The sequence below is a fragment of the Vicia villosa genome, linkage group LG3, assembly GCF_029867415.1.
Source record: "Vicia villosa cultivar HV-30 ecotype Madison, WI linkage group LG3, Vvil1.0, whole genome shotgun sequence".
Taxonomy (NCBI): Eukaryota; Viridiplantae; Streptophyta; class Magnoliopsida; order Fabales; family Fabaceae; genus Vicia; species Vicia villosa.
The window spans coordinates 27,126,079-27,150,543 of NC_081182.1; the positions used below are offsets into that span (position 1 = coordinate 27,126,079).

Below are 24,465 nucleotides of genomic sequence, written 5' to 3' on the forward strand. Positions count from 1 at the left end.
TTTATTATTTATAATTGAAAAATGGGGAGGGTATTAAAAACGTGAAGTAAGTAGTGGGTTATTTAAGTAAGTTATTTTTTTATTAATTTATTATTTATAATTGAAAAATGTGGAGTGTATTAAAAATGTGAAGTGTAAGTTTTTTATTTTTATCCAATTAAATAAGTTATTTTCTATTAATTTATTTTTTATTTTATTAAATTATTATTATTATTAATATTATTTTGGCGGGAAATGTTGGTGGGAAGAACTTATGTGGAGTGTATTAAAAATGTGAAGTGTAAGTTTTTTATTTTTATCCAATTAAATAAGTTATTTTCTATTAATTTATTTTTTATTTTATTAAATTATTATTATTAATATTATTTTGGCGGGAAATGTTGGTGGGAAGAACTTATGTGGAGTGTATTAAAAATGTGAAGTGTAAGTTTATTTATTTTTATCCAATTAAATAAGTTATTTTCTATTAATTTATTTTTTATTTTATTAAATTATTATTATTAATATTATTTTGGCGGGAAATGTTGGTGGGAAGAACTTATGTGGAGTGTATTAAAAATGTGAAGTGTAAGTTTTTTTATTTTTATCCAATTAAATAAGTTATTTTCTATTAATTTATTTTTTATTTTATTAAATTATTATTATTAATATTATTTTGGCGGGAAATGTTGGTGGGAAGAACTTCTAGGATTATAATTAAGTATGATATGATATGATGATATGATGATGATGATATATTTATAGTAAATATAGTTTATTTTAAAAACAAAATTACATAAATAGAAAATAAACAAATTTATAGTAAATATAGTTTATTTTAAAACAAAATTACATAAATAGAAAATAAATAAATTTATCGTAAATATATTTTTATTACTTTAAAAACAAAACTATTTAAAAAGAATTATGTACATAGGAAATAAATTTATAGTAAATATATTTTTATTACTTTAAAAACAAAATTAATTAAATTAAAATGAAATAAAGTGTGAAGTATAACTGATTCCAAATAATTTGAAAAAGTGTGACAGTTAGAACTAGCCATTGTCTTGGTCAGTTCTTTTTCATTTGGAATTATCAATCATGGATGAATTCAAACGACAACCTCGTCTTCCCAAGTTCGCTGTTCCAAAACGTTACGACATTAAGCTTAAACCCGACCTCATCCAATGCCGTTTCTCCGGTTCCGTCGCCGTCGATCTCGACATCATCACCGCTACTTATTTCATCGTTCTCAATGCCGCTGAACTCACTGTCGCTAACGACACCGTTTCATTCACCAACCACGATTCCTCCAGGGTACTACTCTCATTTCTCAACTCTTTTTCGTCCACTTGAGTTTTGAGTTTTTCTGTTACTATTATTTTTTTCTGATTTAGGATTGATGAATGTCTATGTTGTAGGTTTTCAAACCTTCAAAAGTTGAATTGTTTGATGATGATGAGATTCTCGTCTTGGAGTTTTCAGAGGAAATACCTATTGGATTGGGTCTATTGTCTATTCAGTTTGATGGGATATTGAATGATAGAATGAAAGGTTTTTACAGAAGGTAACTCTTTTCTTTGCTTGATTTCAAAGTTCCACTAACAAGTTGAAAGCAAAATGATTTTCGGGATTGATCGTTGAATCGAATTTACATAAGAACTGAACTTAAAAAGTTGGGATTTTACTGGTTTCTAAATTGATTGTTTGATAGTTCTATTGGTTACTATATATCATATGGACATGCTTATATATACGCAGCAAATATGAGCATAACGGTGAGAAGAGGAATATGGCAGTTACACAGTTTGAAGCAGCTGATGCCAGAAGATGCTTTCCTTGTTGGGATGAGCCTGCTTGCAAGGTCCTTTTCCCTTTTTAATTGACCTTTTGTTAAGCACACAACTAGAAAATATTCATGGCTACTGTATCTAATGATGAATGCCTTGAGGTTTGGCCAACTATTCATTGTGTTTAATTAATATTGCAGGCCACTTTCAAGATTACATTGGATGTGCCTTCCGACCTTGTTGCTCTCTCCAACATGCCAGTTGCTGAAGAAAAAATTGATAACAATTTCAAAACTGTTTCATATCAAGAATCACCAATCATGTCAACATATTTGGTTGCTATCGTCGTTGGTTTGTTTGATTACGTGGAAGATCATACTCCCAATGGTAAAGTCATGTTTGCTGCGCATATTTTAGTTATTGCCCTTTTTTTTACTTCTGACTTTCCCTTTTGTTCTTGAATTCGACATCTCTACAGGGGTCAAAGTCCGAGTGTATTGTCAAGTCGGCAAAACAAACCAAGGGAAATTTGCACTTGATGTTGCTGTGAAATCTTTGGGACTTTACAAGGAGTAAGCATTACAATCCTTTTTTTTTTTACTCTGTTGGGAATATAGCACAAAAATTTCTGGACTATATTTATTTTCAATTCCATTAATCAACCTTGTCGTGGAAAAACATGAAAAATTATATATTTTTTGGGGTCTCAACTGACAACTACTATACTAAAGAATAGAAAAAATTGAAACAAGATCTAGTAACAGGCAGATGAGAGATGTCAAGCCACTTAAATACCCCACCAAGCATCCCATACTACTTGTCTAAGACTTAGGTACCCCAATAATACCCAACCCAAACCCCTAAGAGCTCACATCCCGGTTGCTGCACTCTACAATACTTTAACTGACCTTTACTAGTCAGTCCTACTTTTGGTAGCCCTTTCCGAGCCACAGACAATAAGCACTAATACCAAGTGATATGAATCCAAGCATTGGGGGAACCCTACCTTAAAATCAAGGGTAAAGAGCCAATCAAGCCACTTAAATACTCTGCTAAGCATCTCATACTACTCAACTTGGGTCTTGGGCACCCCATAATACCCAAGTCCCTATCGGTTTCCAGGGACAGTTTGGTTTTCTATCCTTTCTTGGTATGTTTTCCTTCCAAAAACTAACAGCTCTTATATTAACGGGAAAAATCCTTATTTTGTAGACCTTTATACATCCGTCAAACTTTTTTGTGGTTGTTTATATAAAGTCTTTCTTTCTACTTCCATATGACATTGCCACCCTTCATATAATAGGTTTGCAAGTGGATAATGGTGGGTTATATATATGTTAGTCTTCATTTCATCTGCTCGTATTACTATCATTCATTAGTTAATTAACTGTGATATTCAACAGTTACTTCGACACTCCTTACACCTTGCCAAAATTGGACATGATTGCAATACCTGATTTTGCTGCTGGAGCCATGGAGAATTATGGTTTGGTTACATACCGGGATAATGCTTTACTCTATGATGATCAGCATTCTGCTGCCGCTAACAAACAGTCGGTAATGTTCTTTTCAAAAAATTGTTTTTGTCTCGGTGACTTGAGTTCCCCAATTTCAAATTTAAATCCAGTTATTTTTATTAATATCCGAAGGATAGAAAATATTTCTTACATTCTTTGGTTGCTCTTAAGGTTGCAATTACCGTAGCTCATGAACTAGCACATCAATGGTTTGGCAATCTTGTTACAATGGAGTGGTGGACCCATTTATGGCTGAATGAGGGTTTTGCAACTTGGGTAAGTTTTGTTACTCACATCATATTATTACCATTACAAAGTCTTGTTATTCTTGGTGCTTTTTAATTTTTATATTTCATCTATAACCAACTAGCAGTTTTCTTTTGCTCTTACGTCGCCTTCTTTTGGTGTGGTCAGGTGAGTTATTTAGCAGTTGATGGCTTGTTTCCTGAGTGGAAAATATGGTCTCAATTTCTTGATGAATCTAAGGGGGGTCTTAGACTGGATGGGCTTGCCGGATCCCACCCAATTGAGGTAATGTTTAGTCTCAGTTTTCATGGGTTCTGTCTGCCACTAATAAGGGATTTGACTCACTTTATAAGTATCTGATCTGGAATTTCACGCAGATTAATTTTGCATGCAATGCATTATATACCATTGATTATAGTATTAATTTTATATCTATTGAATTAAAGGAAATAAACAATTTGAAAGTTAATCATATTGTCTGTCTATTTTAATCTTCGCAAACTATTTTTGCAGGTAGAGATAAATCATGCTAGCGAGATTGATGAGATATTTGACGCAATAAGCTATTGCAAAGGTGCATCTGTTATTAGGATGCTGCAAAGCTATCTTGGTGCTGAAAGCTTTCAGGTTGATACTTGGCCTTCTTACCACTTACATATAAAACTTTATTTTCAATGCCAAATTTTATGGAATGAGAACCCACGGTGAACTGCTCACATGGGGATGATAAATTATAATCACTTTACTCTTTTTAGTTGTTTTAAGGTTTTTTTACACGTACCAAGCAAATCAATAAATTTTGTTCCTTTTCTACAAAAGCGACATTTAGAAAGGAACCGGAGTATATCTATTCACAGCATAAGTAAAACATTGTTGCCAGATTTTAGATTTTTCAATTTGAATGGAGTGGGTTGACTAGGTAGGTTGCACAGAGTAGTTGGCAAGGCATATTTTATGCATTCAATGATTCATATGTAGATGTACCAGAATTTGCGTATAATTTTAGATGATGCCTAAACTAGAATATGGCCAAGCCAAGTTATATATCACACTTTTTGTGATTAAATTCCACACATCGCTTTTTTACATAACCAGAGGTCACTAGCTTCTTATATAAAGAAGCACGCTTATTCAAATGCTAAGACTGAGGATTTATGGGCTGCACTTGAGGAAGGATCTGGTGAACCTGTGAATAAGTTAATGACCACATGGACTAAGCAACAAGGATATCCTGTTGTATCTGTTAAAGTCAATAATCAGAATTTGGAGTTTGATCAGGTACCATTGCATCCAACCTTTTCATAAGTTCCTTTTCGTTATTATTTTTGAGAGAAAACCCTTTCTTTTTATTGTAACTTGAGAGCCTTGTATGTTTATTGGCAGTCACAATTCTTGACAAGTGGTGCTCAAGGGGAAGGCCAATGGATTGTTCCAATAACACTATGCTTTGGCTCATATGACGTCTGCAAAAATTTCCTCTTCAAAACAAAATCTGAAACGCGTGACGTTAAAGAGTTACTCGGTTCCCCCATTGCCGAAGACGGCAAATCTTGGATTAAACTTAATGTGGAGCAGGCTGGTTTCTACAGGGTGAAATATGATGAGTTGCTTGCTGCTAAACTTAGATATGCAATAGAGAAAAAATTATTGTCTCCATCAGACCGGTTTGGTATATTAGATAATCTCTTGCCAATTTAGTTCCAAAGGTAGAAGAGGAAAATACTGATAACTTGTGAGTTACTACTTTTACAGGAGTTTTGGATGATACATTTGCACTTTGTATGGCTCGCAAAGAATCATTGACCTCCTTGCTTAACTTGATGGCAGCTTATAGGGAGGAGGATGATTATACTGTGCTCTCTAACCTGATATCTGTAATGCTATCTTCCCAATATTGCGATAGTTAATAGGTTATTTATTGGATCTAATTTCAATTCTCTTGTTTTATAGATAAGTCAAAAAGTTCAACGTATTGCAGCTGATGCAGTTCCGGACTTACTAGATTATTTCAAACAGTTTTCCATTAACCTTCTTCAGTTCTCTGCAGAGTAAGTTGGTTTTTATTGCAGTTAATGATTTTTTTAGGAATAAGAGTATTTCTGCTACAACATTCCTGTTTATATTGCTTTGCAGGAGGCTTGGTTGGGATCCTAAACCAGGAGAAACTCATGATGATGCGTTGTTGAGAGGAAAATTTTTGACTTCCCTTGCTGAATTTGGACATGATCTGACACTGGATGAAGCAAGCCAGCGATTTCAGGCTTTCTTAGAAGGCAGAAATACTCCGCTTCTTTCTCCTGATATAAGAAAGGTTCGCTGTTCGCTGCAGCATCATTTGAAATTTTGAACGCGTGAGATCTTCTTATGTATTCTTCTTTTGATGACTTTTATTAATGTTGGCAGACAGTTTATGTGGCTGTAATGAGACGGACAACCAAATCTAATCGGTCGGGTTATGAATCACTTCTGGAAGTATACAGAGAAACTGACTTAAGTCAGGAGAAAACACGTATTTTGGGTAAAGAAATATCTTCAGTGAGTGCATACCATGGTATTTCTTGGTCTAGATACTAATATTTTCTATGCTTGTAGGCTCGCTGTCTTCTTCATCTGATCCAGACCTAATTCTTGAAGCTCTTAACTTTATGTTATCTTCGGAGGTATGTAATTTTAAGATATTATTTGAACTCATAATACATAATCATGTTCAAATGATGTCATATTATCATTATTAGTTTGGAAATTGATATGTGTTCATGAGTGTACAAGGTCCGGAGTCAGGATGCTGTTTATGGACTCCGTGTCAGTCGGGAAGGAAGAGATGTGGCTTGGTCATGGCTTAAGGTATAATTATCACATCACAGTACTGCTGTAGTCATTTGGAGTGTGAAAAACCTTGATTAGAAATGAAGTGTACTGCATATTTTGATTTAATTTTCTCACTGTTAAATTCCTTTTAAGGTTTAGGAATTGATCATTAGAAAAAGTTTAATTTCGTTGTTGCTATTATGAGAAAACTTGATCATAGAACTAGAGTATAAATACCTCCTTAAATCCTTTGCCAAGATTTCTTTACATCTGTCATAGTTTATCTCTAAGCATGATATGATTTACACTGCGCTTTGATATTGAAGAGAAAAATTTGATAGAGATTATGATGTTTGCTTTCTGTTAACTGCACTTCCTTTCTATATTCATGTCCTTACTGTTCTTTATTTTTGTACAGGAAAATTGGGACAACATCTCAAAAACTTATGGTTCTGGATATTTATTAACTAACTATGTCAGTGCAATTGTCTCACCGGTCTGTCTTCTGCCCTTTCTCTATGCTTTTTCCAATGTTTTTCTTAGCATGCTTGACATCCCCTAATTCTGGTGTTGCATTATAGTAATAGAATGCTCAATAATAATTCCATTTCTTTTCTGTTTTCTGTTGGCGTAGTTTGCTTCCCTTGAGAAGGCGAAGGAAGTGGAGGAATTCTTTGATAGCCATCCTATGCCTGCCATTGTTAGAACTTTAACGCAGAGCCTCGAGCGAGTTAATATAAATGCAAATTGGGTTCAGAATGTTCAGAATGAAAAGGGCCTTGCTGATGTTATAAAGGAGTTGGCTTACAGGAAATACTAGGCCCTGTTTACCCTTGTTTGAATATAGTTTCACTTAATAATAATGGCCGTCTCTTTCAAAGGCCCAGAAACTAATTAAGTAATAATAGTTGAATTTCTTCGGTTGAACTTGATATGATAGTCTGTTTAAGGTGGACCATTTTCTGAATAACGCATTTATTATAACCGTGAGATTTATACTAATCTAGTGAGAACGGTAATGATTGATAATGCTTAGATTTCTTGTATTCCAAATAATGCTTGTTACTCTTCAAATTAAAGAGAATGGCAAGGAAATTCACAACCCCCACTTTCACGTCTGCATTTATTTTGCGTTTCTATTTTGTCAAAATTTCAGAATCAATATGCTAAAAATGCTATCAAATCCACAGCTCATTCACCAAAAATGTCATGTTCATAGATCAGCATTATTGTAGCCAAGAATGGTCCTACTAGTGTGTACTAATATCATCTGAATCTGCGAGTCATGCTTATGGAAATGAGATAAAATTCTAGGTGTTTCGTTGAACTTTTTCCCTTGTATGTTTCAGTCATTTATTTCTAGAAAGGAAAATAAATCAAATCTGTATTTTATGGGTATCTTTATTATTTGATGCAGCAATAAAGTAGCTGAGTTTAATGACAACTCTTGGTAAGTCTGTTCATTAGTCATTTTCATCCACTTTTATTCCATTGCAAAACATGAAACAATGACACTGATGTGGTGTTTGTTGAATTAAATATGTGAAATAAATGTTGTTGATTTTGTTTTGTTTTATGCACGAGAGGTTCGGAAACTGAGGCAGAAGCAAAGACTAGTTGATGAGTTCTTGGAGAATTCATGTGTTTTGTAGAATTCAGAGAAGAAGAAATTATGAACCTGTATCAGCTGAATCAGATAGAATTTGAGTTAAGTTTGGAAGGACAATGAAAGAATTTGAGTTTGATAAGGTTTTTTTAATCAAGAAACAACTCAAGGTTAGTGTCAAATTCCATTTTGTTGTGTTAGGTAATTTTAATTATTTGATTTTAGTACCAAATTTTACTGTTAAATATAGTCTAAACAACTTCCGAAAATGTTTTTGTTGAGGTGGAATCAATTCTAAGGTCTGCAATGGAAAGGCAGAATGTATGCAATTTCATTTATGGTCAAACCGACATAAGCAAAACATTTACCATGGTCAGTGATGTCAAAATTGTGTACATTCTGTGTTAATCGCTGCTCAAAGTGTGCCCGTGTAGCAATAGTGAATACAGAGTTACACGGCGGATTAACACTAACAAATACAATGGATGTGTTGTCCTTCTTTATATTGCATGATTAGATACATTACAGCTCCAACCCTTTTGAAGCCTTTTCCATGATGCAATATGTTTTTGAAAAGTGGCAGATGAAAATGGTTTTGAAAAGTGGTAGATGTTAATGATTTTTGAAAAACAGGTTTGTTTATTTGTTAGCTGGTGATAAATATAGTCATTGTTGGATTTTATTCTTTTGTTCATGCTGGCATTTCTGTCCTATCTATTTTGTTTCCTTCGTTTTTTTCTTTATTAAACTGTGTTTTCAGTCCACAATTTGTGGAAGTTTTCATGATTTACTACTGCTTAAGAGTGACAGGATCATGGCTTAACAGAGATGATGTTTTGCAGAATCCTAACACCAAGAGAGAGATTTTTTGGAATGAAAAGCGGAAGACCATTTTCGATGAGAAAGAGAATCTTAAATGAAAGAGAATAAAAGGTTGTAAGTTACCTTATGATGTGCAGTAAAGACAAAAAATTATACCAATGAATTACACGTTATTATACCAAGGCATGGTTTAAAGTCATTCATGATTATTAGATAATGTAGCATCAAATTATAACAGGTCTTTTAACCATTTTGAGAAGCAACCTTGCATGCAAATATTATTATATATTTGAAGACAAAGCAAAACCAGGTCTTTTAACCATTGTATCGGTCTGGTTTATTAGGAAACAACAAAGAAAAAATTTGAAGATGTCATTTCCAATCTTGAAAGGGTAAGTTACATATTATGATATCAAAATCAATTTATCATCAGTTTGTTATAAGGTTGCATGTAATTGTTTAAAACAGTTTTATACTCATACCCGATAGTTTTTTCTATACAGATTTGTGCCTCTCAACACTGATCAACTTTACGGGATGCTTGCAAACATTAAGGAAGAACCACGTGATGTTACTGAGCATGCTCCAGCAGAAGTGTTGTTTCCTGAGATTAATGTTTTACTGAAAGAAGTCAAAAAGGAAAGAGAAGCTGGGGAACCTTCCAATGCGAATAACAGTGTTGGAGGGTTGCAGAAAGAGTTCTCTTGGTTGAAAGAAATCAGCAAGTCTGGGAAGAGAGGCAACGAAGTATTTGTAATGAATATCCTTAACTGATTGTGTCAATTAAAATACTACATGATACTATTTCTCTTATGTGATAGTGTGGCATTATCAATTATATTTACTGACTAAATGCGATCGTGCAGCATTTCCGAGCTGAAGCGGTACATAAGGTTCCCCGTCCCGACATTACTTCGTCTCTTATTCGGGATTTCGACACAGGTGAGCATCTTCCATGTAAGATAATCAAATCAAACAAGTCAAATATGGAAATGTATCTTGGAAAAGGATGATATTCTTTTGCTAAATTCAAAAAGCTGAAAGCTGGAGATAAGCTTCATTGCATATACAGATTAGAGGAAGCAATTTTGTATGTCAGGTTGTAGAGAAAAGGAAAATAGAAGGACATTTGGAGTTGATAAATGTAAGATGTTTTGTTAAATCTTTTAGTAATATCTTTTATAATAATATTTTGAGTGACAAAACGGGTCCGGTCCGTTGAGCATACCATTCTGCCGGCTCTTTTGTGCGGGACATATCAAGGATTTAGACTCTCACATTCTAATGTTCGTTATGTATTTTTTTTGCGGGTTTATACGGGCATGTGAATTAACACAATTTTATGTTTTTTTAGGCTTAAAAGGTGAAGTGTCTGCTGACATTGTCTGCTTCGCTCGCACTTTTATGCGGGGTGAAGTAAGGTTTTAGGCCCGCAACCTCAACTATGACTCCTCTGCCCTGCTCTATTTTTTACGGGCTTTTGCAGGACGGACATGCCCGATGCCAGTTTGCCACCCCTAATTTCAGTGGTGTAACCGACTATATATATATATATATATATATATAACATTTACTATTATATTTAAACTTATAATAATAACAATTATTAGAGAATATCTTAAGTACCTGCTGAAATTTTAATAATGTCCTCAGCTTCTGTAGATGCATCTCCAGAAGCACTTTTTTTAAAAAAGAATTGTTCTTTCCGTAAGTACATCTACGGAAGCGTTAAAACCATAATAAATGTTGGAAAAATTCAAATTATTTCAGTTCAGCAATTCTTCCGTAAATGATATGGAAAATATAATAGGGTGACCTAGTGTTGAGGCAACTGATTTTGTCTTCATAGTAGGGAAGGTTGCAACCTAACTGGGAAGGACTATATAGTATATTTCAGGAGCTTCCACATGAAGCATATTAACGAGAATGTATTGGATGGAGGACTCATCCCTAGGAATTGAAACTTGTTTAATATATTATTATAGTTAAACTATTCATGAATTTTCGAGAGGGCATATCGCCCACCTATGTATGAACTTTGGAATATTTATGAACAAGGGGAACATTTATGTTTCATTGTTAAGTATGTCGGAGTTCCACACTAAGATATTTGTCGCCCATTTAGGCAATACGAATATGCTGGACATCCACATAAAGGTCATTGTCGCTCGTCAAGGGAATGCAAATATGTTGGACTTCCATAGGGAGATCATTGCTCCCTTAAGGGAAGTATGAATGGGCTATACACAAGGGATTACCTCATCCAACACCTTGTCTGGCTGACTTAGAGTCTCATCAAAAAGGCTCAAACACGTAAACTCGCTCGAAGGACTTATAATTAATCAAATATGTTCACCTAAACGACTCACCTCAGGGACTTGAGGCCTCCTTAAACATGACCTAGTCTTAAGGTCTCACCTAAGGGACTCGACCAAAGTATGGCCCGAGAGACTTAGCTTAAAAATCTTGCTTGAGGGTTTGGACTAAAGTCTTGACCGAGAGACTCAACACCTTGCATGAGAGAATTAGCGTTACATCAGACGTGCTCAACATATAATCTTGATTGAAGGACTTAGAGTTCCATCAAACAAGCTCACCTAAACGCCTCTCTTGAAAGACTTAGAGTATCGTTAGACATACTCAAACATTTAAACTTGCCTGAAGGAATTAGAGTTCCATCGAATATGCTTACCTCAGCGCCTCGCTTAAACGACTTGAAGTCTCCTCAGACATGATCCAGTCTAAGGTCTCGCTTGAGGGACTCAATTGAAGTCTGGCCTAAGAAAATTAACTTGAAGTCTTGCCCGAGAGACTCAACGCCTTGCCTGAGGGCTTATACTCATATCATACATGCTTAAAGTATAATACCACTTGAAGGACTTAGAGTCTCATCAAACAGGCTCACCTCAACACCTCCTTTAAGGGACTTAAGATCTCGTTAGACAAGCTCAAACACATAAACTCGCCTCAGGGACTTAAAGTCTCCTCAAACAGGGACTCGATCGAAGTCTGCCTCGAGAGACTTAACTTAAAGGTATTGCTTGAGAGTTTAGACTGATGTCTTGCCCGAGAGACTTGACACTCTACTTGAGAGATTTAGAGTCTCATCATACAGACTTAAGGTATAATCTCGCATAAGGGATCGAGAAGCAATTAAATCACTTCGCTCTTTATCAAGCCCTTGTGCTTGATGAACTGTGAAATGATATATTTGTAATTATCCACCAGGGGAGAAGAAATCGTGGCCGCCAGTAAGGGGCGACACCTTTCTACCGCTCATAGTGAGGCAACCTCGCCATAAGCTATCCTCACTCGCCTGCTTAGGGAAACCCATGATAAAAAGAAGACATGTCTTGCTCAAAGAGAATCCAAAATCAATAGACTAAACCACGTCTTTCTAAGAAGTGGAGATTCAACGATCAATACTATAACTATGTGGACGATTATCTTTCCTGAAATACCCTAACTATGGGCCCATGAACCTCTATAAATACTTCATCTCTAGAATAAAAAAGACAACTGAGATACACACGAAATACCATGTGAACTCGTTCTTCCATAACCAAAAACACCATTGAACATGATTTCTCCCCATAGTGAGCAAACCCCACACCACTGAAAATCAGTAAGACATATGGGCATCCATACCAGCACATGGGTGCCACATATTCTATATATTTTTTTTGACAAGTACAAATGTTTATAAAGATATAAATTTGTTCGTATATTTGATTTTGCGGTTAAAAAAATTGATCATGGATAAAATTGAGTTGAATATAAAATAATTTATATTTAGATAATTTTATGTAAAATTGAATTCATGTGTAAATTTCAATAAAAAAAATCACTACAACTAAACACGTTATTATACACTTAATCCATTTAAGAACAAGAGTACACGTTAGACAAACGTATACACTTAACTTGATCCATTTCGTGCAAGTCAGACAAACGCAACGACGTCGTATCGGTTAGTTCATCATCACTACAAGTAGTAAGAGTTAAGCCATCTGTGTTGTTTGTATCAATTCGAATCATCAACCCAACAAATTTCATTCATCTGTTTGTTTCCGTCGCAATCAAGATGGATCACTTCAAAGGGCAACCTCGTCTTCCCAAATTCGCCGTTCCAAAACGTTACGACATTAGGCTTAAACCTGACCTCATCGAATGCCGTTTCTCCGGTTCCGTCGCCGTCAATCTCGAAATCGTAACCGCTACTCATTTCATCGTTCTCAATGCCGCTGAACTCACCGTCGCTAACGATGCCGTTTCGTTCACCAACCGTGATTCCTCTAAGGTACTACTCTCATTTCTCTACTCTTTTTCGTCCACTCTCAATTTTTATTTATTTGATTTAGGATTGATGAATGTGTCTATGTAGGTTTTCAAACCTTCAAAAGTTCAATTATTTGAAGATGATGAAATTCTCGTCTTGGAGTTTCCGGAGGAAATTCCTATTGGATTGGGCGTGTTGAATATTCAGTTTGATGGAATATTGAATGATAGAATGAAAGGTTTTTACAGAAGGTAACTCTTTTCTTTGCTTGATTTCAAAGTTCCACTAACAAGTTGAAAGGTTTTTAAATGGATTTTTTGGAAGTCTTATTGCTAACTATATATCATATGCAGCAAATATGAACATAATGGTGAGAAGAGGAATATGGCAGTTACACAGTTTGAACCAGCTGATGCCAGAAGATGCTTTCCTTGTTGGGATGAACCTGCTTGCAAGGTTTATATCTATTTCCCTCCTTCTCCCTTTTTAATTGACCTTTTGTTAAACACACGAAAGAGTAGGACACTAGAAAATATTCAAATATTAGGTTTCTTTTGGATTCATTGCTTTGGTGGTTAGACTGGAACATTCTAGCTACTGTATCTAATGGTGAATGCCTTGATGTTTGGCCAACTATTCATTGTGTTTAATTAATATTGCAGGCCACTTTCAAGATCACATTGGATGTGCCTTCCGACCTTGTTGCTCTCTCCAACATGCCAATTGTTGAAGAAAAAATTGATAACAATCTCAAAACTGTTTCATATCAAGAATCACCAATCATGTCTACATATTTGGTTGCTGTCGTTGTTGGTTTGTTTGATTATGTGGAAGATCATACTCCTGATGGTAAAGTCATGTTTGCTATGCACATTTTAGTTATTGCCCTTATTTTTTAGTTCTGACTTTCCCTTTTGTTCTTGAATTCAAGGGGTCAAAGTCCGAGTGTATTGTCAAGTTGGCAAAGCGAACCAAGGGAAATTTGCACTTGATGTTGCTGTGAAAACTTTGGGACTATACAAGGAGTAAGCATTACAATCCTTTGTTTCTATGGCAGGAATTTTTCACAAAAAATTCTGGACTTTATTTATTTTCAATTCCATTCATAAAACTTGTCGCGTAAAAACTTGAAAAAATATATTTTTTGGGGGTCTCAAGTGACAACTACTTTACAAAAGAAGTGTAACCTGAAAAGAAGAGAAAAAATTGAAACAAGACTTAGTAACAGGCAGATGGGAGATGCCGAGCCACTTAAATACTCCACCAAGTATCCCATACTACTTGTCTAGTAGCCGAGTCCCTATCATACCACCACCACCACCACCACCCCTGAGAGCTCATGTCCCAATTGCTGCACTCTACAACACTTTAATTGGCCTTTCTGAGTCAGCCCCACTGTAGGTAGCCTTTTCTGAGTCACCAGCAATCAGCTCTGATACCAAACGATATGTATCCAAGCATTGAGAGAACCCTCATTTAAAAGCTAGCTATCAAGGGGAAAGAGCCAATCAAGCCACTTAAATACTCTACTACGCATCTCATACTACCCAACGTGGGACTTGGGCACCCCATAGTACCCAAGCCCCTGTCAGATTCCAGGGACAGTTTGGTTTTAAATCCTCTCATTACAAGTTTATGGCACGCAACATCCTTTCTTGGTACATTTGGATTCAAAAGTACCACTATCCACCCCCCCATAGACCTACAGCCCTAATATTAATAGGAAAAATCCTTATTAAGTAGACCTTCTTTATACATCCCTCAAAACTTTTTGTGGTTGTTTATATATAGTGTTTCTACTACCATATGACATTGCCATCCTTTATATATTAGGTTTGCTAGTGGATAATGGTGGGTTATATATGTTAATCTTCATTTCATTTGCTCATATTATCTATCATTCATTAATCAATTAACTGTGATAATCAACAGTTACTTTGACACTCCTTACACCTTGCCAAAATTGGATATGATTGCAATACCTGATTTTGCTGCTGGAGCCATGGAGAATTATGGTTTGGTTACATACCGGGAGACTGCTTTACTCTATGATGATCAGCATTCTGCTGCTGCCAACAAACAGAGGGTAGTTTTCTTTTCGGAAAATTGTTTCTGTCTTGGTGGCTTAATTTCTCTAATCCCAAATTCAAAACCAGTTTTTTTATTAATAACTGGAGGATAGAAAATATTTCTTACATTCTTTGGTTGCTTTTAAGGTTGCAATTGTTGTAGCTCATGAGCTAGCACATCAATGGTTTGGCAATCTTGTTACAATGGAGTGGTGGACCCATTTATGGCTGAATGAGGGTTTTGCAACATGGGTAAGTTTTGTGGCTCACATCATATTATTACTGTTACAGAGTCTTGTTATTTTTGCTGCTTTTTAATTTTTATATTTTATCTATAACTAATTGGCAGTTTTCTTTTGCTCTTGCTTCTTCTTTTGGTGTGGTCAGGTGAGTTATTTAGCAGCTGATGGCTTGTTTCCTGAGTGGAAGATATGGTCTCAATTTCTCCATGAATGTGAGGCGGGTCTTAGACTGGACGGGCTTGCCGGATCCCACCCAATTGAGGTAATCTCTAGTCTCAGTTTTTCATGGATTCAGTCTGCCCCTAATAAGGGATTTGGCTCACTTTATCTGATCTGGAATTTCACACTGATTAATTTTTATGCAATGCATTATATACCATTGATTATATTATTAATTGTATACATAATTGTCTGTCTTTTAATCTTTTTAAACTATTTTTGCAGGTGGAGATAAATCATGCTCGCGAGATTGATGAGATATTTGATGCAATAAGCTATAGAAAAGGTGCATCTGTTATTCGGATGCTGCAAAGCTACCTTGGTGCTGAAAGCTTTCAGGTTGGTACTTAGCCTCTTACCTCTTCCAAAAAACCATATTTTCAATGCCAATTTTTTTATGGAATAGAACCAACAGTGAGCTGCTCATATGGGGATTATAAATTATACTCCCTTTGTTCCTTTTAGTTGTTTTTTTAAGGTTTTTTTTTATGCATACCAAGAAAATCAGTAAGTTTTGTTATTTTTTTATGGATTTCTTTATAATACCTTCAACAATGTATTATCTCATTCCACTTATTTCTCTGTGATAAATTGTTAAGTGTAATGTATTGTTGACAAAATAATAATTACTGTTGCATTGAACTTTGAAAATGGCAACTAAATATGAACAATTTATTTCTACCATAGCGGCATTTAGAAAGTGGTGAAGTTAGTAGTTGTGATGTTGGAGTTTGTTAAGTCCCACATTGCTTAAGTTCCCGGGCTGTTGGGTGTATAAATATGTGACAGAAACCTCACAATTTGATCTAGCTTTTGGGGTTGAGATCCAAGCATATTTAACATGATATCAAAGCCGAGTTAAGGACTGCAACGTGGGCATTTGACCTAGGCCCAAGCTAAGTATGAGGGTGGGTGTTGAAATTGGTAGTTCCGTAGTTGTGGTATTGGAGTTTGTTTAAAGTCCCACATTTTTTAGGTTCTCAGGCTGTTGGGTGTATAACCTTTGAGCTAGCTTTTGGGGTTGAGATCCAAGCATATTTAAATGAAAAAAACTAGGGATAATCGCTATTCACAGCATAAGTAAAATAATGTTGCCAGTTTTTTCTCTCAACTTTGATTTTTCACTATCCATGGAGTGGGTTGACTACGTACATTGCAGTGTAGTTGGTAGGGCATCTTTTATGTATTCAATGACTCATATGCAGATGTACTAGAATTTGCGTATAGTACTAAATTATACATAAACTAGAATTTGGCCAAGCCGAGTTATATATTGCACTTTTTGTGATTTAAGTTCTAAACACTGCATTTTTATGTAATCAGAGGTCACTAGCTTCATATATAAAAAGGCATGCTTGTTCAAATGCTAAGACTGAGGATCTATGGGCTGCACTTGAAGAAGGATCTGGTGAACCTGTGAATAAGTTAATGACCACATGGACTAAGCAGCAAGGATATCCTGTTGTATCTGTTAAAGTCAATAATCAGAATTTGGAGTTTGATCAGGTACCATTGCATCCAACCTTTTCATTAGTTCCTAGTCGTGATCATTTTCAGGGAGAAAACCCTCCATGTGTTTTGTATTGTAACTTGGGATTCTTGTATGTTTATTGGCAGACACAATTCTTGTCAAGTGGTGCTCAAGGGGAAGGCCAATGGATTGTTCCAATAACGCTATGCTTTGGCTCATATGACGTCCGCAAAAATTTCCTCTTCCAAACAAAATCTGAAACACGCGACGTTAAAGAGTTACTCGGTTCCCCGATTGCCGAAGACAACAAATCTTGGATTAAACTTAATGTGGAGCAGGCTGGTTTCTACAGGGTGAAATATGATGAGCTGCTTGCTGCTAAACTTAGATATGCAATAGAGAAAAAATTATTATCTCCATCAGACCGGTTTGGTAAATTAGATAATCTCTTGACAATTTAGTTCCAATGGTAGAAGAGGAAAATACTGATAATTTGTGAGTTACTATTTTGACAGGAATTTTGGATGACACATATGCACTTTCTATGGCTCGCAAAGAATCATTGACCTCCTTGCTTAACTTGATGGGATCTTATAGGGAGGAAGATGATTATACTGTGCTCTCTAACCTGATATCAGTAATGCTATCTTCCTAATATTGCTCATTAGTTACATAGGTCATTTATTGAATCTAATTTCAGCTCTCTTGTTTTACAGATAAGTGATAAAGTTCAACGTATTGCAGCTGATGCAGTTCCAGACTTACTAGATTATTTCAAACAGTTTTCAATTAATGTTCTCCAGTACTCTGCAGAGTAAGTTGGTTTTTTATGGCAGTTAATGATTTTTTAGGAATTAGAGTATTTCTGTTACAACATTTCTGTTTATATTGCTGTGCAGGAGGCTTGGTTGGGATCCTAAACCTGGAGATACTCATGATGACGCGTTGTTGAGAGGAGAAATTTTGACTTCCCTTGCTGAACTTGGACATGATCTGACACTGGATGAAGCAAGCAGGCGATTCCAGGCTTTCTTAAAAGACAGAAACACTCCACTTCTTCCACCTGATATAAGAAGGGTTGGCTGCATCATCATTTGAAATTTTGAATGCGTGGAATCTTCTAATGTATTTTTCTTTTGATGACTTTTTTTAATGTTGGCAGGCAGTTTATGTGGCTGTAATGAAACGGGCAACCAAATCTAACCGGTCGGGTTATGAATCACTTCTGAAAGTATACAGAGAAACTGACCTAAGTCAGGAGAAAACGCGTATTCTGGGTAATGAAATATTTTCAGTGACGGCATAACATTGTATTTCTAGGTCTAGATACTAATATTGTCTATGCTTGTAGGCTCGCTGTCTTCTTCATCTGACCCAGACCTAATTCTTGAAGTTCTTAACTTTATGTTATCTTCAGAGGTATATAATTTTAAGATATTATTTGAAGTCATAATACATTAGTTGGCATATCACCATTATTAGTTTGGAGATTGATATGCTGTCATGCGTGTACAAGGTCCGAAGTCAGGATGCTGTTTTTGGACTTGGTGTCAATCTGGAAGGAAGAGACGTGGCCTGGGCATGGCTTAAGGTATAAATAATACATCACAGCACGGCAGTAGTCATTTGGAGTGTGAAATACATTGAATAGAACTGAAGTGTACTACATTTTTTGGTTTCATATATCACTGTTAGATTCCGTTTAAGGTTTAGGAAATTGATCATTGGATAAAGTTTTGTTTCGTTGTTGCTATTAGGAATAAACTTGATCGTAGAACTAGAGTTTAAATACTTTCTTAAATCCTTTGCCAAGATTTCCTGTTATTTGTCATAGTTTATCTCTAAACTTAGAGAGCATGCTTAGATTTACTCCTTGCCGTGCTTTGATGTTGAAGAGAAAAAACTGATGGAGATTATGTTTATTATCTGTTAACTATTCTTCCTTTCTATCTGTCTTACTGTTTAATTTTACAGGAAAATTGGGAACAAATCTCAAAAACTTATGGTTCTGGATTTTTAATAACTCGCTTTGTCAGTGCAACTGTCTCACCGGTTTGTTTCCCACCTTTTCTCTATTTGCTTTTCCCATTGGTTTCTTAGCAAGCTTGACACCCACTAATTCCATTGTTTTTTCTGTTTTCTGTTGGTGCAGTTTGCTTCCCTTGAGAAGGCGAAGGAAGTAGAAGAATTCTTTGATAGCCATCCCATGCCCGCCATCGTTAGAACTTTAAAGCAGAGCCTCGAGCGAGTTAATATAAATGCAAACTGGGTTCAAAGTGTTAAGAATGAAAAGGGTCTTGCTGATGTTATAAAGGAGTTGGCATACAGGAAATACTAGACTCTGCTTCCCCTTGTTTGAAGTGTAGTTTCATATAATAATAATGGATATGGTCCTATGACTCGCCTTTCTACATTATGTGACTTTCTGAGAAATGATGTGTCTTTCGAAGTCCCTGAAACCTGCGGATCTATAAATTATGGTTAATTATAATTCATGTGTTCAAATTTTGCTAATGAACGGTAATGATTGATAATGCTTATTGCTTAGATTTCTTGTATTTCAATAATGCTTGTTGCTGTTCAAATTAAAGAGAATGACAAGGACATTCACAACACCCACTTTCATGTCTGCATTTGTTGTGTTTCTATTTTGTCAACGTTTCAGAATTATTATGCCAAGAATATGCCATCAAATCCATGCTCATTCACCAAAAATGTCCATGTCCATAGACCAACATTATTGTGGCCAAGGATGGTCCTACTAGTGTACTAATATCTTTTGGATCTGAAAGTCATGCTTATGAAAATGAGATAAAATTCTAAGTGAACTTTTTTTCTTGTTACACAATAATTCATTTTTAGAAAGGAAAATAAGTCCAAAATCCATATTATGGGTATCTTTTATTAATTGATGCAACAATAAAGTAGCTGGGTTTAATGACAACTCTTTGCAAGACATTTTAGTCATTTTCAACCACTTTTATTCCATCGCAAAGCATGAAAGAATGACACTGGCAGACACGTAGGACCTTTTATTTATTGCTTCCAGCAATCGGAATCAGAACAGCAACATTGTTGGATACTTATGAAATCATCAATCATGTTCACATAAAAGCTTAATAAAATAAAAGCCTTATAAAAAATATTGCTGCACCACAAGCATGCTGAATGTTTGAGAATTTTAGTTAGCAAAATATCTTATGTTATCTCCAAGAATCTTTTTACTTGTTAAAGAGGAAGAAACAAGATGATATATGAGTTACTTAAGTTTGTGACTGAAAATCACAGTTGAAAACAACGCCAAATAGCTACCACCTTTTTTATAAACAGCACAGATAAAAACTATATGAAGCAAATACCTCACAGAGCCTTTGTTCTCTAAGAGGCTTAAAAACGAATACAATATGCTGACACTGAGTCGCCGACACATGTGAAAGACACATAATCCTATATCTACAATAAGCAGCAAAGATTTACATAGCCCCAATGCAGCAGTGTACAATGAAACTCTTAATCAATTGAGAGTTCTAAAGAAAGGGGAATCTATCATTTAGTGCAGAGTGCTCAATCTATGAGCCCAGATGAAAAATTACTGAGCCAAACTATATTGGATTGAATTCAGCTTTTTATGTATTCAAACACCTAAGAGCAGTTCATTAAACAATCATGTTTTACTCTTAAATTTCCGTTGAGCTTTCAAATCTACCACGATGACAGTGATGTTATCTTTGCTTCCTTTTTGCGAAGCACGGTTTGATAGGTATTCTGCAGCCGCCTGTGCAGCAGGATCGATTCCCTCTCCCCTTACTGAGGACAGCTCTGAGCCATTTTTCTTATGCCAGAGAAGTATGCGTCTTCGAGCTAAGTCGCATGCCTCTTCATTCGTCATGACATCCCACAAGCCATCACTGGCCAGAATGAGACATTCATCGTCTTTTGCACGAGGGAGGAATGTAACTTCTGGTTCAGGAATAATCCATGGCTTCAAATATCTATCACCTGAAAGCCACAACAATGAAGAGCAAAAACGTTTTAGTCGAACTAACTAAGTATCATGCAAACCTCTAATTAAGTTAAGGATTTAGTACATACCGATAGACCTTGACATTGCAAGAACTCCAAATACACGATGACCATTCCATTGTATCACCTTGCCACCAGCTGCCTCGATTCTTGCATATTCATCATCTCGATTTGGCTACCACATCACAATCAGACATCAATTTATGTAAATCAGTAAATAATTTTTTCCCCAAAGAATGTGCAAAACTATAACTGGAGGTAAGCTTACTTTATGATCCACAGATAAAGCCATGGGTTCTTTTCCACGGCACAAAACCGCTCTGGAATCACCACAGTTAGAAACTATAATATGGGATGAACAAACAATGGCTACAACAGCAGTGGAACCAACAGTTTCTGGTGCAACAGGTTCACAATTAACTTTCCCCCCAACTTCATTATCAACCTTCAAAAAACAATTAGTGAAAGCTTTTTTCCATAAGTCTTGACAATCATCCTTGGGACTTCCAATTATTAGACTTTCCTTGAACAATTCTACTTCCTCAGCTAAAGCCAAATGCATACGATCACGACAATAATTTGCCACCTGAACAAGAAAGCAAGCTCGATGTGAAGATTTATAGACAGAAAAATGCTAAAATTGGAGACAAGAATTACATTTATGTCATGTTTGCATAAATAGCTTAATTAGGCATTTATAGCAACAACAGAAAAATAAAGTCAAATTATTTTCATTAAGCTATCGTAAAGAGTTTACAAAAATAAGTTTAAAACAGCTTATTTCATTAAGTTATTTCCATAAGTTCCTCAAAACTGTCTCACAAGTGTTTATGTCAATAGATAAACTCATATAAGTCAAACCAAACAGACCCTAAAAACAATAAAATTTTACCTGCAAGCCACCGTGGCCATCATATACTCCAAAGAAATGAACTGTCTGCTGATTAAAATCCTTGTTAATTCCATCATATCTCTTGTTACCATTTAGCATTTGAATAGGAATTTTCAACATCCGAGGTACAACCGCAACGGCATCTTCCATCTCAGGTCTTTTTCCACACACTGATGTAAATCCCCAAAGTGGGGTACAGTCCAATTCAAAAACACTCCGACCGACTGTTCCACTCACCCCTTTTTCAAGAGGTAGTTGATGAAGAACAGCTGTAGTAGGCACTGGGACGGATCTAACTCCTGTTTCGTCTCCAAGGCTCGATGCTACAGCAAGGGGTTCACTAATAATATCTTCCTCCGCATTTGAATTGTCAAAAACAGCAGCCCTAGTAACAACTTCGACAGAAGAGATGTTCTTATCTATGTCCATCGAGTCCATCGAACTCCTTGTCCTAAAATCTGAGTTATCTTCCGAGCTGAAGAACTCATCTCCACAAACACTACTATTCTCACTGGCTATTGATAGAGTGCTGTAAATAATCGGATCTCCTTCTAATGACATCGAATCATCCTCATCAACTTCTGGAACTAGAAGTTCATCGCTACCTTGAGATATCATATTCAACACAAGAATTTCCCTTTCTCTCCCATGCAAAGGTGTTGCGACTGCCGAAACACCAACCTCATTGTCCATATTGTCACCAATACGATCCTCCTCAGAACCTATAAAACTGTCAGCAGATATCGTAGTTATAGCATTCGATATCAACTCTGCATTTGCCATCAACTTAAGTCTTGAAACATCCATATGGTTAGCTATGGTTGAATTATCACAAACTGAATTACTTGCTCTTAACGGCACAGCAACCGACATTTCTTCCATCACAACCTTTGTCTAAGTAATACAAAAAGTCACAATCCCACCCTTCTAATATCACACACCTAGTCATATTTTCATCGATTTCCCACTCGATTTTCCAATCGAAAACAATCCAAGAACACGGGAAGTAAATTCTAAAAGCTGATTTTTCATATCTAATAAAAAACAAACCCAATCATCCAAAGCATGGACTAGCTAAAACGCAGCGAACCCGAAATTCAGATCTTGCCAACAACAACACATCCGAACTTCCATTTTTCTAAAATTTGACCAAAAATAGCTACCTTACACCTTTCAAACTTCTACTATATTCCCATCTGTCTATCTGTGTAAACTCTAGTGAAAAACAAACTGCTTGAAAGCTGAAACTTGAAAGAAACAAACTTTATCTGTAAAAACAAAAATTGCACAAAAAAGAAAGATTAAATCCTCAAAAACTTAGAAAGATAGATACATACATATAGATTAAATCATACAAGAAAGAAAGAAAAAGAAACCCATGACCCTAAAAAGATAAAAACACGATTTTTCTACATAAAACAACCAATTGCCTGGATCTGAGGTAACAATTACACAATAAAAAAAAAGGTAAAAGATTTCATTACCTAATTTGATTCTTTCTTGTATTCACAAATTCTCAATTTCCTGCAGAAATTGAAACAAGAAACCATTAATTAGATTGAAGAAATGAACAAAGAATGAAGAAAAATTGAATTTTTGTGATGTAAGCATACCTGGGTGGGTGAGAGTTGGAATCGCCAGAGAGAAATTGGGGAAGAAGAAGAAGAAGAAGAAAGAGAGAGAGAAAAAAATAATAATAAAAAAAGAAACTTTTTAATGAAAGGAAAATGGGTTGAAAAGAAAAAGGAGAGGGACACGTGTCGAGTAATGAGGGAGGTGTTAAAGCATCTCCACCCATCCATCCATTACCAATCAATCGTCACTATATTTTAATTTGTTGTGAATGGATTCATATTCATATGCAACGCAACAGTGCATTATGTTTTGTTAATGCTGCCATGTATAGTAACATGTCATCACTAATAATAATGTCAACATCAACATGAATATTGTTTTATCATATATGGAGGACTTTAAACTTTAAAGCATATTTTATAAGGAAAAAGAAAATATGTTACTTAACATGAAAAAAGGTTGGATTGATGGTTAAAAATTAAAGGCCAAAGAGGTTTTAAAGGCAATGGGGAATCATCTATTCAACATGTATAATTGTGAATTGCAATTGTATTTATTTGTATAGTTAGTTTCATCCATTTGATTTGAGTGATTATTTGGAAGATAGAAATCTCACATTATTTAAAAAATTATTTATTTTATTGTTTCTATTTTATAATAAGTGACGCTTAAGATTTTTTCACATATAGATTAAGAAATGTAATAATAATGTCATAAAACAATATATTTTTATTAAATTGAAAAATAGAAATTATTGTATTAAAGAATACAATTAAAAAAATAGCAATTATTTTTACATTAAAAAATGAGTTGACGTTAGAGATGAGAAAGGGAACTGGATGTGCAGTTTCTCGAAGTTAATTGGTTCGTGCAATGCTTTTTTGGCTGAGGCTTGAGGAGTGTTTGAAGGGCTCAAACTCTCTC

General features: G+C 35.3%; 4 protein-coding genes across 5 annotated transcripts; 3 read left to right on the forward strand and 1 right to left on the reverse strand.

Annotated features, from left to right (window-relative positions):
* The first annotated feature begins 1,035 nt into the window (after positions 1-1,035).
* LOC131660762 (aminopeptidase M1-like) lies at positions 1,036-8,883 on the forward strand. Of its 2 annotated transcripts, XM_058930076.1 has the most exons (22): positions 1,036-1,299; positions 1,404-1,549; positions 1,744-1,846; positions 1,973-2,159; positions 2,251-2,344; positions 3,176-3,329; positions 3,461-3,565; positions 3,704-3,820; positions 4,049-4,162; positions 4,631-4,813; positions 4,919-5,204; positions 5,288-5,409; positions 5,486-5,583; positions 5,669-5,846; positions 5,939-6,053; positions 6,128-6,195; positions 6,305-6,379; positions 6,762-6,839; positions 6,978-7,793; positions 7,930-8,119; positions 8,232-8,582; positions 8,792-8,883. In XM_058930076.1, the coding sequence occupies exons 1-19, from the start codon at positions 1,084-1,086 to the stop codon at positions 7,161-7,163; spliced, it is 2,625 nt and encodes an 874-aa protein (XP_058786059.1). In that variant the 5' UTR covers positions 1,036-1,083; the 3' UTR covers positions 7,164-7,793; positions 7,930-8,119; positions 8,232-8,582; positions 8,792-8,883. The 2 variants fall into 2 exon arrangements, with proteins under 2 accessions (XP_058786059.1, XP_058786058.1); XM_058930075.1 differs by lacking the exon at positions 8,232-8,582.
* LOC131660764 (uncharacterized) lies at positions 8,598-11,760 on the forward strand. Its single transcript, XM_058930078.1, has 5 exons — positions 8,598-8,882; positions 9,116-9,163; positions 9,275-9,524; positions 9,638-9,713; positions 10,126-11,760. The coding sequence occupies exons 1-5, from the start codon at positions 8,866-8,868 to the stop codon at positions 10,197-10,199; spliced, it is 465 nt and encodes a 154-aa protein (XP_058786061.1). The 5' UTR covers positions 8,598-8,865; the 3' UTR covers positions 10,200-11,760.
* Positions 11,761-12,695: 935 nt separating this feature from the next.
* LOC131660765 (aminopeptidase M1-like) lies at positions 12,696-19,565 on the forward strand. The gene is made up of 19 exons (XM_058930079.1): positions 12,696-13,071; positions 13,156-13,301; positions 13,404-13,506; positions 13,713-13,899; positions 13,982-14,075; positions 14,983-15,136; positions 15,267-15,371; positions 15,507-15,623; positions 15,806-15,919; positions 16,904-17,086; positions 17,198-17,483; positions 17,567-17,688; positions 17,768-17,865; positions 17,951-18,128; positions 18,214-18,328; positions 18,403-18,470; positions 18,568-18,642; positions 19,026-19,103; positions 19,204-19,565. Exons 1-19 carry the CDS (start codon positions 12,856-12,858, stop codon positions 19,387-19,389), a joined length of 2,625 nt encoding a protein of 874 aa, XP_058786062.1. The 5' UTR covers positions 12,696-12,855; the 3' UTR covers positions 19,390-19,565.
* Positions 19,566-20,314: 749 nt separating this feature from the next.
* LOC131660766 (protein phosphatase 2C 53-like) lies at positions 20,315-23,687 on the reverse strand. Its single transcript, XM_058930080.1, has 6 exons — positions 23,580-23,687; positions 23,451-23,490; positions 21,967-23,234; positions 21,343-21,660; positions 21,144-21,249; positions 20,315-21,050 (listed from the first exon to the last, which is right to left on the reverse strand). The coding sequence occupies exons 3-6, from the start codon at positions 22,846-22,848 to the stop codon at positions 20,716-20,718; spliced, it is 1,641 nt and encodes a 546-aa protein (XP_058786063.1). The 5' UTR covers positions 22,849-23,234; positions 23,451-23,490; positions 23,580-23,687; the 3' UTR covers positions 20,315-20,715.
* Between the last annotated feature and the right edge of the window lie 778 nt (positions 23,688-24,465).